We start from the raw sequence: 12074 nt of genomic DNA, 5'->3' as shown, positions 1-12074 counted from the left end.
GACAGGGGAATGGGACTTGCTGGATTCCTCTTGCATAGAGCTGGTAAATAGGGCCAAATGACTTCTTTCTATGCTGTAACCATTATGTAACTCTGATTCTGAGGTTCAAGAAAATAAGAGAACAATATGTTGGAGGATACTGAGAAGTATAGAGGAACTGAGGAACATTGGGATGTATGCCCACAGATCCTTGAATCACAGAACCATAGAATGGTTACAGCACAGAAGTAGGGCATTTGACTGTACTGCCTGCACTGGCTTTCTATCAGAGCAACTTACTAGGTCTACCCCAGGCGCCTCCTCTATGATTAGTAAGACAGGTAGATATGCTGGTTAAAAAGGTATTCATCAAACTTTTCTTTATTAGCCATGGCACAGAATTTAAGAGAAGGGAGAATATGCAAGCACTGTATACAACACTTGTTAGGCCACAGCTTGAATACTGTGTACAGTTCTGCTCACAATGATGTGATTGCACTGGAAACGGAATAGGGGAGATTTATGAGGATGTTACCGGGATGAGAATGATTGTGACATGACGAAAGATTGAAATGACTGGGGTTGTTCTCTCTGGAACAGAGAAGACTCAGGGCAGACTCAGTTGTGTATAAACTATGGGTCTGGATAGGGTAAATAGGAAGGAAAAACAACCCTTATGGAGGGGTCAAAAGTCAGGGAACATCAATTTAAATTATTGGTAGAAGAATTAAAGAGATGATGAGAAAACAATTTTTCTTCAGAGGATGGGAGAAGTCTGGAACTCACTGCCTGAAATTGTGCTTAAGAAACCCTTAGCACATTTTAAAAGTGCCTGGATGGATACTTAAAAGACTTGTGAACTGCAAGGACTGCAGACTACATGCTGATATCTGGGAGTAGGTCAGGGAGTTCTTTGTCAACCGGTTCAGATACAAAAGGACAAACAGTTCCTTGTAACTTTTCTGGGCTTCCATGACTGTGGAAAATGACAGAGAAATGGCACATTCTTGGTTCAATGCACCTGGGAGTGCCCAGTGATTGGAACTTGCAAACACTTCAAAACATGCATTAAACAGTTTTTATGCATGGTTTACTCATTAAAAAAAACCTGTCCAATTTCTAAGCATATTTCTATACCACTGTAAATGAGAAATTCCATGCCTTTTTCTCTGAAATTAAATTGAGGCACAGTTGTCTGGGTTTGAAGCCATTTCCATAAACTTTCTGCTGAAAGGGAAAAAAATTTTAAAAAGGAAGAAAAAAAGCAATTCCCACAGGATTTCTAAGCATGATTTGGTCCTAATTAAAACATATGTAGATCAGCACCTCGTATTCCTTTGCATTTTTCTAATAAGTATCCCTAAAGGGGAATTAAAAGAAGTACATAGGGGAGGCATAAATGCCGTGAATCAAGGATCTAAAGACCAGGAAAATACATAAGCACATTGGGATTTGGATTTTTTTTTAATTTTTAAAGCCTCTGAACCATCGCTCCGCATACTGGGAATACCAAAGCTGAAATCTGTTCCCATCATTAATCATAATTCCACCTGATTCAGATAATTAAATCAGATAAAGCAACTTGTTATCTGAGCCAGAAGTAACTGGCTTACTGGGCAAAATGTTTTGCATCTACTTTTGATATAGTGGGTAAGTTCAGATAGCCTCTGAGAAAAAGCATGGGGGTTACTGGCATCCCTTGCTCCTGATGCAGGCCGCTAACCATCTTCACACTGTCTGTTCCTATGTATAACAACCAGTAAGCAGCCAGTGTTAGCTTCACTATTGAGTGGCTGCATGCCTCAGTAGGGGTGTGAGCAATATTGTAAATGACCTATGCTGCCTAAAGTTTCCAAAACATTAACTTTTCTTCTTTCTCCACAGGTGCTCCCTAACCTGCTGAATATTTCTGGCACTTCTTGTTTTTGTTTTAAATTTCCAGCATCTGTAAGATTTTGCATTTGGACCACCTACAGTTAGCCTGTATCACTTCAAAGCAGTCTACACTCTTTGAAAGGGAGGTGCATTGTGACTGTAGCAAGTTGTGGAAGTCGACGTAGAAGTTATTCAGTAACCTGGAAAATGTGGCATAACACAAGAGAGAGTGGGCTTCAAGATTTTCCAACATAGCATCAGAGGCTCAGGTGGAGGCATGGTGAAGCTTTGCAGGGAATTCCCTTGAAAACTGATGTGAAGCAGTAGAACCTATAAAAACAAGAGACTAAAAAAGAATGTACTGAATGAAGAGTCATTTTAATGAAAGATTTTAACATACATATTTAGATGTAGATTAGGATGTGTCAGGAAAGCAATGATTTTCATGAGTGCATTTCAGTTAGTTTCTTTTTACGACAGCATGACCCAGGCCAACAAGGGCCCATGCCTTAGTAAACAGTGAATAATGAGCCGGATTTACTTAGGACCTAACTGACCCAGTCAGTGACTTCTGTGTTCCATGAACAAATAAACAGAAAATCTTACAGGGAGTTGAATTGAGTTGTTTAATCTTGAGTCAGTCTTGAGTTGGGAACCATTTGTTTGGATAGAGAGGTGAAAACCAAGGAATTGTAGAGTGGCTAACGTAACAGAGTGGTAAGGACATTACTGAAGTCTACCATTAAGGATAGAGTGACTGAGCAGCTTGTAAATTTTTCACTGGTCAGAGAAAGCAAGCTTGGATTTAGAAGGGGTGCATCATGCTTGACAAACATTCATAAATTCTTTGAAGTAGCAATAACATCAAGGACAGATGAATATGCAAAGTTGTGACAAATATAATTTAAGATATGCAACCTGGCCTAAATATTAAGCCAGGTCTTAAACAACACAGAAAATGCTGGAGTGAAGTTTGGAAGTGATTCTAGAATCATAGGGAGGTAAATCTGTAAAGCCCTTCTGCAAATAACAAGGAATCTAAGGCCATATGTTAACTTTCAATCTGTATCTACAGTCAGTGACGAGATCCTCAGCATTCCATGTATAAATTTCATCAGGAGGGACTTGACCTAAAAATGTTACTTTGCAGATGCCACATATCAGCTCTGAGATGTAGCACAACCAACACTGATTCCATAGAAATGGCAAATGATCATATGTTTAACTTTACTAGTTCACTGTTCCGTAGCTGGCTGAGGCAGGCCAAACCCCAGTCACAAAACTAGTGAACAGCTAAATCATGGCCCCTGGCTTGATCAGCTGACAAAATACTTGGATATTTCTGAAAAGCAAAAACACTCCATAATCATTGAAAATTAGTCAAACTACTCAAATAGATAAATTAAAATGTTTTAATAAAACTAAAACACAAAACATTTAAATATATGTAAATAACTCAAAATATTTAATTTAAATGAAATCAAGTAATTAAAAAGTATCTGATTTTCTAATCCCTCACAACTATTCCGTGGCTTTGAAGTCAATGCAGAAGAACTTCTTGAGTCAGATCTAACCTGATGCAGGTCTTCAGAAGAATATCTTGGAATAATGGCAGAGAATTGCTGCAGATCCAATCTTTACCACAGAACTCCATGAGGAGTAATAGCAACAAACTCACTTGGGAAGATGTCAGCCAAACAACAGTCAGTAAGTTTGAGACTTCTGCATTTGCATACACATACACAGAAAACCTGAAATTGCTAGTGCTTATCGAGGAAAATATTGGCAGTTACACTTGGAACTGCCATCATTCCCCACAAAGTCAGGCTCACTAAGTGATTTGTAGCATTGGATATGGAGCTAGTTCACAGATTGGCCATGATTTGATTAAGTGCTAGAACTTTGTCAAAGGGCTGGATGGGCAACTCATATCATGATATTCCTTTGTGTCTCAGTTGTGTATCTAGGCCATAATACAGTGTCTGATGACCAATTTCTCTTAACTACCTGCTATGCAAGCTCAGGCTGCTGCCATTGTGACTCTACCTAAAAGTACTCAAAGGGTTTGTTATGTTACAACAGTAGACCACAAATCTGTCCTTCAGCGCATTCTTGGAGTGGGTGAAACATTGGCAGGAAGTGGCTCCGTGGAGCTTGAATCTGTTGTATTTTTTCAGGATGGCAGCATTCCTGATGAAACTCCTGCACATCTAATGTTGCCTGTAAGGCCAACAGCTAGTTTACTGTTACCCACGCTGAAATGCTGCAGTGTAGAGCTAAGTCTTTGTGGCCCAGAGCTGTTCAAAGCTGCCCTTCAAGATATCAACAGTCTCCCCCACTGAAGGCAAACAGCCTCTACCAAATCTACTGTTGCCATTGGAGTGCACTGTGTAGCAGCAACCAGAGAGATAAAAGCAAATGGGTGAAGGGCAGAGCAAAGTTAAACATATGATCAGTTGATATTTCTGTAGAATCAATGTTGGTTATGCTTTCTTTCAGAGCTGGTGCTTGGCATCTGCAAAGCAACATGGAGGTTGAGTACCTTTTGCATCATAGGCAACCAAGCAAACTTTGCAAAGCCACTTGCTTGCTCCACCTCCACCATCTAGCAAGCAAGATCCCCCAGATCCTCTCTGGGGATCTTGACAGGGTGTATGTGGAGAAGACATTTTGTTCCTTTGGGAGAATTTAAACTAAGAGTCACTGATTAAAAGGAAGAGGTTGCCTATTTAAGACACCAAAGGGTCATGAGTCTTTGGAATTCTCATCCTCAAAGAGTAGAAGAAGCAGAATTTTTGTATATTTTGTGGTATCTAGGGCCAGCAGGTAATCTGTCTGGTGATTATCACATCCCACTAATAAATGGAATAATAGCTACTGTAAGAATGGTCAATGTTATTACCTTCACTTATATTATTTATCCAATTGAGAGAAATTTTTCAGTTGTTTTTTTTAATTTCTCCCAGTAGTTTCTCAGTAGTTTATTAGCTTGTATGGGGCTATATGGGGTTTATTGGCCTGTATGGGGCGTTATTAGCTATATCACTCTGAACCACACCATCAGTTGTCAGACATTCAGAGGTTGTGTGCATCCTTTGCACTGTGGACTCTCTGAATTTTCATACTGGAACTAATTCTTAATGCTTTCGCATTAGATGGTCCCAATGAAACAGGGCTCAAAGAGAAACCAATAACAAAATCAACATCAAAGTCAAGGTTAATATTATTTATTCAAGTACATGTAGCAAATGTTATTGGTTCTCTCAATTTTATGCTAAACATGTTGAGATGAATGTATGCTACTATTACCCAGTTACAGTTAACTGCAGACAAAAGGAAGTGCACAACTTTATCCAGATTTGTATGGGGAATACATCTTCATTAATCCAGCTTTCCTGATAATATGAAGAAAAGCAAATATCAGTTCTAAGTTGTGATTGTTTTCAGTAACCTAACTGTAAATTTTGAGATCAGCAAATAAGTTGTAAGAGCTTCTTGAAGGCACCAAGGTGTCTTGACTGGGTTTAACCCGAGTTAACAAGAGACTCACCTTGGCTGTTCCTGACCTGAATGTTTCATTCTTGTTACTGAATGAGATCAATGAATGCACATCTTAGTACATTCTGTTTACCATATAAAAATAATGGGCTGGACTTTGCTGATGCTGGCCTGCCATCTGCCCAGTCTCACCCCACACCCAACCTACCCAAGCTAGATGCAAATGACTAATATTAATAGCCCAAGGGCCTGTCAGTTCAATATTGACTTTCCTGTCTTTTAAAGCTGCCATGGCTTTTTAATGTTTATGAATGTCTCTAACTTTTAAATATTTAAACGTTAAAGAATATTTAAAACATTAAGTAAAAACAAATAATTTAGGAGATAGTTCCTTCCTTTCTTTCTTTCTCACAGTCTTAAGTCCCCATTGATAGCAACGATACTACCATTTATGCACCAGGATGAACCAATATAAATACTAGGAATCTCAGCAAATGCAGATCTGCTGCTAGGCTCCATGAGTAGCCAAGTGGTAGACCACACTGTAACATATGTCTCCAACTAACAGTGAGTATGTTTGACAATAAATGCTAGGAAGTTCTGAACATTTGCATTTACTAGTAAAGTCCAGGTTAATAATTCTAACCTTGTTATTTTATAGCCTATGGTGCAGCTAGCAGAGCTGCTGCAGCCCAGCTCCAGTGACCTGGGTTCATATCCTGACCTCCAATGCTGTCTGTGTGGAGTTTGCGTGTTCTATCTCTGACTGTGTGGTTTTCCTTCAGGTGGTCCAATACTCTTCCATATCCCAAAGGCATTCAGGTAGGTAGATTAACTGGCTGCTGTAAATTCCCCCTCATGTGCAGGGGACTGGCAGAATCAGGGGGAATGGATAGGGAAAATAAGATGGGAATAGTACAATATTACTGTCCATGATGTGTGGTGGGCAGCATGGATGTTTGGCAGAAGGGCCTGTTCTGTGCTTTATAACTCTATGACTCTAATTTCATTAAAAAAAAACTAGCATTTTCTCTAAATGTGAAATGTGTAAAGTGTTAACATTATCAACAAATGAAGTTTTGCATTTTCATGACAAAGATTGCCACTTGAACTTCTCTTTCTACTAACACGCACTACACAAATCTCATCTTAACTGGTATGTCAAGCATCCAGTTTATAAAATACTAAATTTTGGCAAGTTGCTAAAAATAGGGCAACATGCTAGCTTCGTTGTTTCCATCTCCTTTTCTATTTTCACAGGGAAAGTAAAGTGATCATCAGGAATAAAAACTGTGGACAACTTCTCCCTTCATATTAAATGAGGAGTGAAACAATCCGTAGCATCTCTCAAAATTTTCATCGCTGGTATTTTATAAAATCATTTTGGGAAGTGGATGTCACTGGTAAGACCAGTTGCTCATCCCTAGTTGCCACAGAGGTGATAGTTGTAAACCTTCTTCTTAAACCACTGTACATTGTGTGATGAAGGTACTCCTAATGCACTGTAAGGGAGACGGTTCCAGAATTTTTGACAGTATCCAAGGAAGAGAACTTGGAAATGATGATGTTCCTATAGCATCTGTGGCACTTCTACAGGATGGAAGGTGTGCTTAAAGAAGTCTTGACTCTTTATTACACAAGGTTTGAAGAAACAGATATTTAGATAGCCTATGGTTTCAGATTTCCATGGACTTTGTACTTTGTTTTGATCATTTTTTCCAAGAGTGCATATACCACGTATTGTTACACACATACAAAAATATAGACACAAAATAATAACTGATTCAGGTTCAGAAAAGAAATCTGCAAACACCAGTGTACTTAACATCAGCACGTTTCCCTTACTGATAATTCAGATCAACGTTCATCAATATCCTTTATAGCATCACTTCAGTGGTCAACACAACTTCATACGGTTGTATCTAAGTCAGTGTATTTTTTTCGTCTGTCTTCCCTTCAATGGGAGAGTGACAATTTTGCTTTGTTCCTTTGCAGCCCAGTGAGAAAAAAGACTGCCTGATGCAAAACCATACAGACCACAAGATTCAAACATTATCAGCACTACAATTGATATCAGCAACAATGTACTAAAGAGAAGAAAGGTCGAACTTGGTTCCCACCATAGTCTGTTCTGTTACCCATGGACCCATAAGCAAAGGAGATCTTTCATGCCTAAAGGTCTCAGGGTAAGAGACTGGCAGCGAAAATCTTGTTTTTGACATTTATTTTGTTTCTTTTGCAAGCATGACCAGTTTCTCCCCATCTTTATTTCCCTCACTGTTTATACAGCTATTTTTTAAACACACTTAGCTTTTTGGTTCTTTTTGCATGCATAACCAATGACATTTTAGACTGAGTTTTGCATAATCTCATCACCTTTTCATCAATATTGTGTTCTCTTTTCAACACTGTTAGTAAAGTAAGCCATGGGGTTTGATGTTTACCTAAACATTCAAAAGTACATTTATCACTCGTCAAATTATACATATCTTTTTGTAATTGTCAAAGGGAAAGAACTGATAGTTCTAAGAAACTGTCAGGTTTAAGAGACACGTGCAATTTCCCATACTACGGAAACTACAGTTGGACAAAGCATCAAAATATTCTGAATTTCATTTCAGAATCTCAGATAACAATGGCAAAAACTTCAACCTCTCATGGATAATTTGGAAGTTACTCATGTATGATCTTAAGAACAAAACTTCTGTACTTACGCCTCTGATTTGAATACTGCCAGGTGGATTTTATTGTCATGGGCACCTGCTGGCATCTTTGCAAAATCCTCTACTCCGAGAGTTTTCAAAGCTGAAATGATTCCAAGCAAAGAGTTAGGGCTGAGCTTCAAAGTTTTACAACAGTACAAATCATAGACAATGGGACATGGAAGCCATACCTTCTGTGTACTGCTTCAAAGTTATATATCCTTGTTTTGTAGTATCCAAAATCCCAAATACAGCATCCAAATTTGACTCATCAAACAAACAAGGGTAATTTGTTCGAGTCTTTTTGGCAGTCTTCAATTGCTCCAGTTGTTCAATTAAAAACTCCAAAGGCTTAGCTGCAAATATAAAAGCATATTTAACTAAACAATATGAATTGCAGTCCAACAACTGTTATTCATTTTCTTCAAATTGATAAAAATAAAAAAATATGAAAATAGGTTTATGAGAACTAGATCACAAATTTAATGGAAAAGAGAGAGTATATATTACAATACAATCCTAACTACTTTCTGTTGGTCAGCTGTATTTCTGCCTCCCTATTCAATCACAGAGTAGCATCACACTAATCAAACCTCATTTGATGAGGTTAATCCTTATTTGGTGAGGTTGGTGCATTTTGTTTTAAAGATGTAAACCATTTGTTTCATAAATTTTTTGAGAGCATTTTCCATACTCTTCCTCACTGTGAGAAGTTGCAGATTCTCCTCCAGAATTTGAAGGGCTCTACTTATTTGTAGCTGCTGATCTTTGGCTGTCTACTGTGGAGGTGCATGGGTGGGTCTAAGATCTTCCTGTCCTTCTACAGTGCTGGGTGCAGCCTGTCAGACTGATTGCTTTGGCAGCCTGCTTGTCTTCCATGTTAGTTATGAACAAGCAAATGATTTCCACCAGTACGTTTGTGTCCTGTCATAAGCTATGAGCACCAAGTGGACTGCACACCAGCAACATTAAAATTTGCTTATGATTTTGTTTCTAAAATGGGAGACTTTTGCTTAGTTTTGACTGCATACAAGTTTACCGAGAAAAAAGACATTTTTAATCTTTTCCAATTCTGACTGATCTGTGGGGATTTGTGGCCCACGTACCTATCCTCATTCACCATAAGGATTTTCCAGTTGTGGCGAAGAGGTTGCGCTCTGTGCTGGCTTTCATTAAACCTGGTCAAATGGGTTCAGTAAGCTCTGCAACATGGATTTTCCCTTTTCCAATGTGACTTGCTGTCTGGCATCTTCCGCTGGGGATCTGTGATGTTCAGTGATTCTGATGCCATCAAGTTGACTGAGCAGCTCGTCAGACAGAAGAAACCTCCCAGACAGCAAGCAGGGAAGTAAAAAAGCACTTACTTCACTTAAATGTTTAATTATCTTTCAGAAGGCAAGATAAAGTTTGAGATGTGTTAATGGGATTCGGCAAGAGCCTGAAATACACACAACCTTTCAAAAGAATTGTTTTTAAGACTATGAAACATTCAAATGTTACTCTAAGAGAATGGCAAACCTCAAGTATAATTTATCAGAGTGAGACAGATTGTTTAATAGCAAATATTGTGCTGGGATAGGTTGGATGTGGAAGGTGAGATGGGGTTTTAGGTTGCAGTGTTGAGGGCTTGATGCTAGGTTCTGGTGGGCAAAATGGAGTGTGGTGTTGAGTGGCTGATGCTGGGTGAGGTGGGTGAAATGGATGTTAGAGTGTGATGTTGACGGGATGAAGGTGAATTGGAAATTGGTAAGTTAGGTTAGGAGTGATGTTTAGGGTCTTACAGAGTGTGGTATTAAAGGGCTGATGTTGGAGTGGACTAGGTGAGGTGGGTGAGATGGGGTATGGCAGAGAGGGATTGATGCTGTGGTATGGGGGTAAAAGGAGATTTTAGCATGTGACATTGACAGGTTGGTGCTGGGGTAGGTGATATGGTGTTTTGTTGAGGGGTCCATGCTAAGACGTGGTGAGTGAGGTGGGCAAGACAGGGTTTGTTGAGGGGCCGCTGCTGGGCTGTGGTGGGTGACAGGGTGTGGAGTTGTTGATTCTGGTACAAGGTGGTTGAGATGATGTGTTATGGATTGGTTCTGGGTGTGGTGGGTGAGGTGAGTCAGAGAGGGTGTTCGGGTATGGGCTTGAGGGTTGATGCTTGGGTGGGATAGGTGCAGTGAATGAGATGGGGTGTTAGAGTGCTGTATTGGGAGATTGATGGTGGGATGAAGTGAGTTGGGACTGAGATAGGATGTGGTTTTAGAAGTTAATATTGGGTGTGGTGGATGAGGTGGATGAAATAAATTTTAGAGTGTGGCATTGAGAGATTACTGGGGTGAGATGGGTGTGGTGAGTGAGTTTGAAGTGGGATGGGTGCAGGAGGTGGGAATGAAATGGGGTGAGGTGGGGTGTTGAGACATGATGCTGGGGTGAGGTGGAGTGCGGTGGGATGATGAGGGTGAGGACGGATGTGGTGGGTGAGGAGGAGGAGGTGGGGTGATGTAGGGCGAGGTAGGATGGGGAGGGATGTGGAGAGATGGGGAGGGATGACGTAGGGTGAGAAGGATGAGGTGGGGAGGTGGGATGGGGTGAGGGGGATGAGGAGGGTGAGAAGGGATGAGGAAGGGAGGGGGTGAGGAGGGGATGAGGGGGGATGAGGGGGGATGAGGGGGTGAGAGGAGGGAGCAGAGGGTTGGGGAGGGATGAGGGGATGAGGGTGAGGGAGTAAGGAGGATGTGTTGGGATGAGGAGGGTGAGGGGGTAAGGATGATGCAGAGGGATTAGGAGGGTGAGGAGGGTGAGGGGGATGAGGGGATGGGGTGGGATGCGGGGATGAGGATGATGGGGGTGAGGATGAGGGGGTGAGGATAGTGGGGGAGGGGGAGGAGAGTGAGGGGGTAAGGAGGATGAGGTGGATAAGGAGGGATGAGGAGGGTGAGGGGGATGAGGGGATGGGGTAGGATGAGGGGATGAGGATGAGGAGGGTGATGGGGATGAGGGGGTGAGAAGGGATGAGGGGGTAAGGAGGATGCAGAGGGATGAGGGTGAGGGGGATGAGGGGGTGAGGAAGGTGAGGGGGATGAGGTGAGGAGGGTGTGAGGGGGATGGGGTAGGGTGAGGACGGATGAGGGGGTGAGGAGGATGTGGAGGGATGAGGAGGGATGAGGAGTGAGGAGGGTGGGGTAGGATGAGGAGGGTGAGGGGGGTGAGGCGGGATGAGGAGGGATGAGGGGGGTGAGGGTGAGGAGGGATGAGGGTGAGCTAGTCATTGCTGAGACCGCTCGTTTCCTCAGCCGAGCCCGCGAGTCGACGTGTCCCGACGCCCGAGGCCTCGGCCACGAGTGCCCACCTACCCGGCCGGCGGTACAGCAACATGCTGGTCAGGCCGTCGATCAGCTGCAGGATCTGGTGCTCCGCCAGGTACTCGAAGGCCTCCTGCTCCCGGGGAGACGCCATGCCGCCGTTGCTGGGTAACGGGTGCGAAGCTGAAGGGTGACGTAACTTCCGCTCACTGCCCTCCCCCTCGGTGAAGACCGGCCGCTTCCCTCACACCCGGCGGCTGGTCACTGCCCCATGGAGGTACCTCGGGGGCCGGCGCAGGTTGATCTTCTGAGGAGTGCGCTCTGAACGACCTGGGAGTCGATGCGAAGTCCCCGGGGGTAGCGGGCCGGCCGCCCGGCCTGGTTGTCGGAGCTCGTCACCGAGAGCTCTTCGGTCAGCCGAATGCAGCAGGCCTGGGGTTTGGAAAGCGAGGAAGGAGGCCACGGTGCAGCCAGTGGTCGAATGTTTGCCTGGTGCTCATGACCAAGGATGCATTTCTACCCCGCCAACTTCACTGGAAATGCTGCCTGTGATCGGAGGATGATGCCATACCGCCTGTTGCAGACCACCGCTCGGGAAGGGTTTTAATCCCGGTGGATTAAGGTGACCAGGACCACCGTGGCATCCAGTCACTCGTTTTAAGATCCAGCTTTCAATGGGTAAAGGATTACAGCGAGTGCATTGGAGACAGGTTTACCGACTGTACAAGGA

At 42.5% G+C, this 12074-nt stretch overlaps 1 protein-coding gene across 1 annotated transcript; it reads right to left on the bottom strand.

The window, feature by feature from the left end:
* Positions 1–5065: 5065 nt before the first annotated feature.
* si:dkey-42p14.3 (EF-hand calcium-binding domain-containing protein 10) lies at positions 5066–11557 on the bottom strand. The gene is made up of 4 exons (XM_052029976.1): positions 11396–11557; positions 8246–8410; positions 8067–8157; positions 5066–5249 (listed from the first exon to the last, which is right to left on the bottom strand). Exons 1-4 carry the CDS (start codon positions 11496–11498, stop codon positions 5204–5206), a joined length of 405 nt encoding a protein of 134 aa, XP_051885936.1. The 5' UTR covers positions 11499–11557; the 3' UTR covers positions 5066–5203.
* Between the last annotated feature and the right edge of the window lie 517 nt (positions 11558–12074).

The sequence above is a fragment of the Pristis pectinata genome, chromosome 15 (assembly GCF_009764475.1).
Source record: "Pristis pectinata isolate sPriPec2 chromosome 15, sPriPec2.1.pri, whole genome shotgun sequence".
In the NCBI taxonomy this organism is placed as follows: Eukaryota; Metazoa; Chordata; class Chondrichthyes; order Rhinopristiformes; family Pristidae; genus Pristis; species Pristis pectinata.
The sequence above is the reverse complement of the archived record's forward strand: the minus strand, read 5'-3'. Positions and strand labels throughout refer to the sequence as shown.

Coding starts and splice junctions, on each gene's coding strand:
- si:dkey-42p14.3 (XM_052029976.1), bottom strand. CDS start 11,498: ATGGCGTCTCCCCGGGAGCAGGAGGCCTTCGAGTACCTGGCGGAGCAC. Junction 8,411..11,395: donor GTTGCTGTACCGCCGGCCGG/GTAGGTGGGCAC, acceptor TTATATTTGCAG/CTAAGCCTTTGGAGTTTTTA. Junction 5,250..8,066: donor GCAGTATTCAAATCAGAGGC/GTAAGTACAGAA, acceptor TCATATTATCAG/GAAAGCTGGATTAATGAAGA.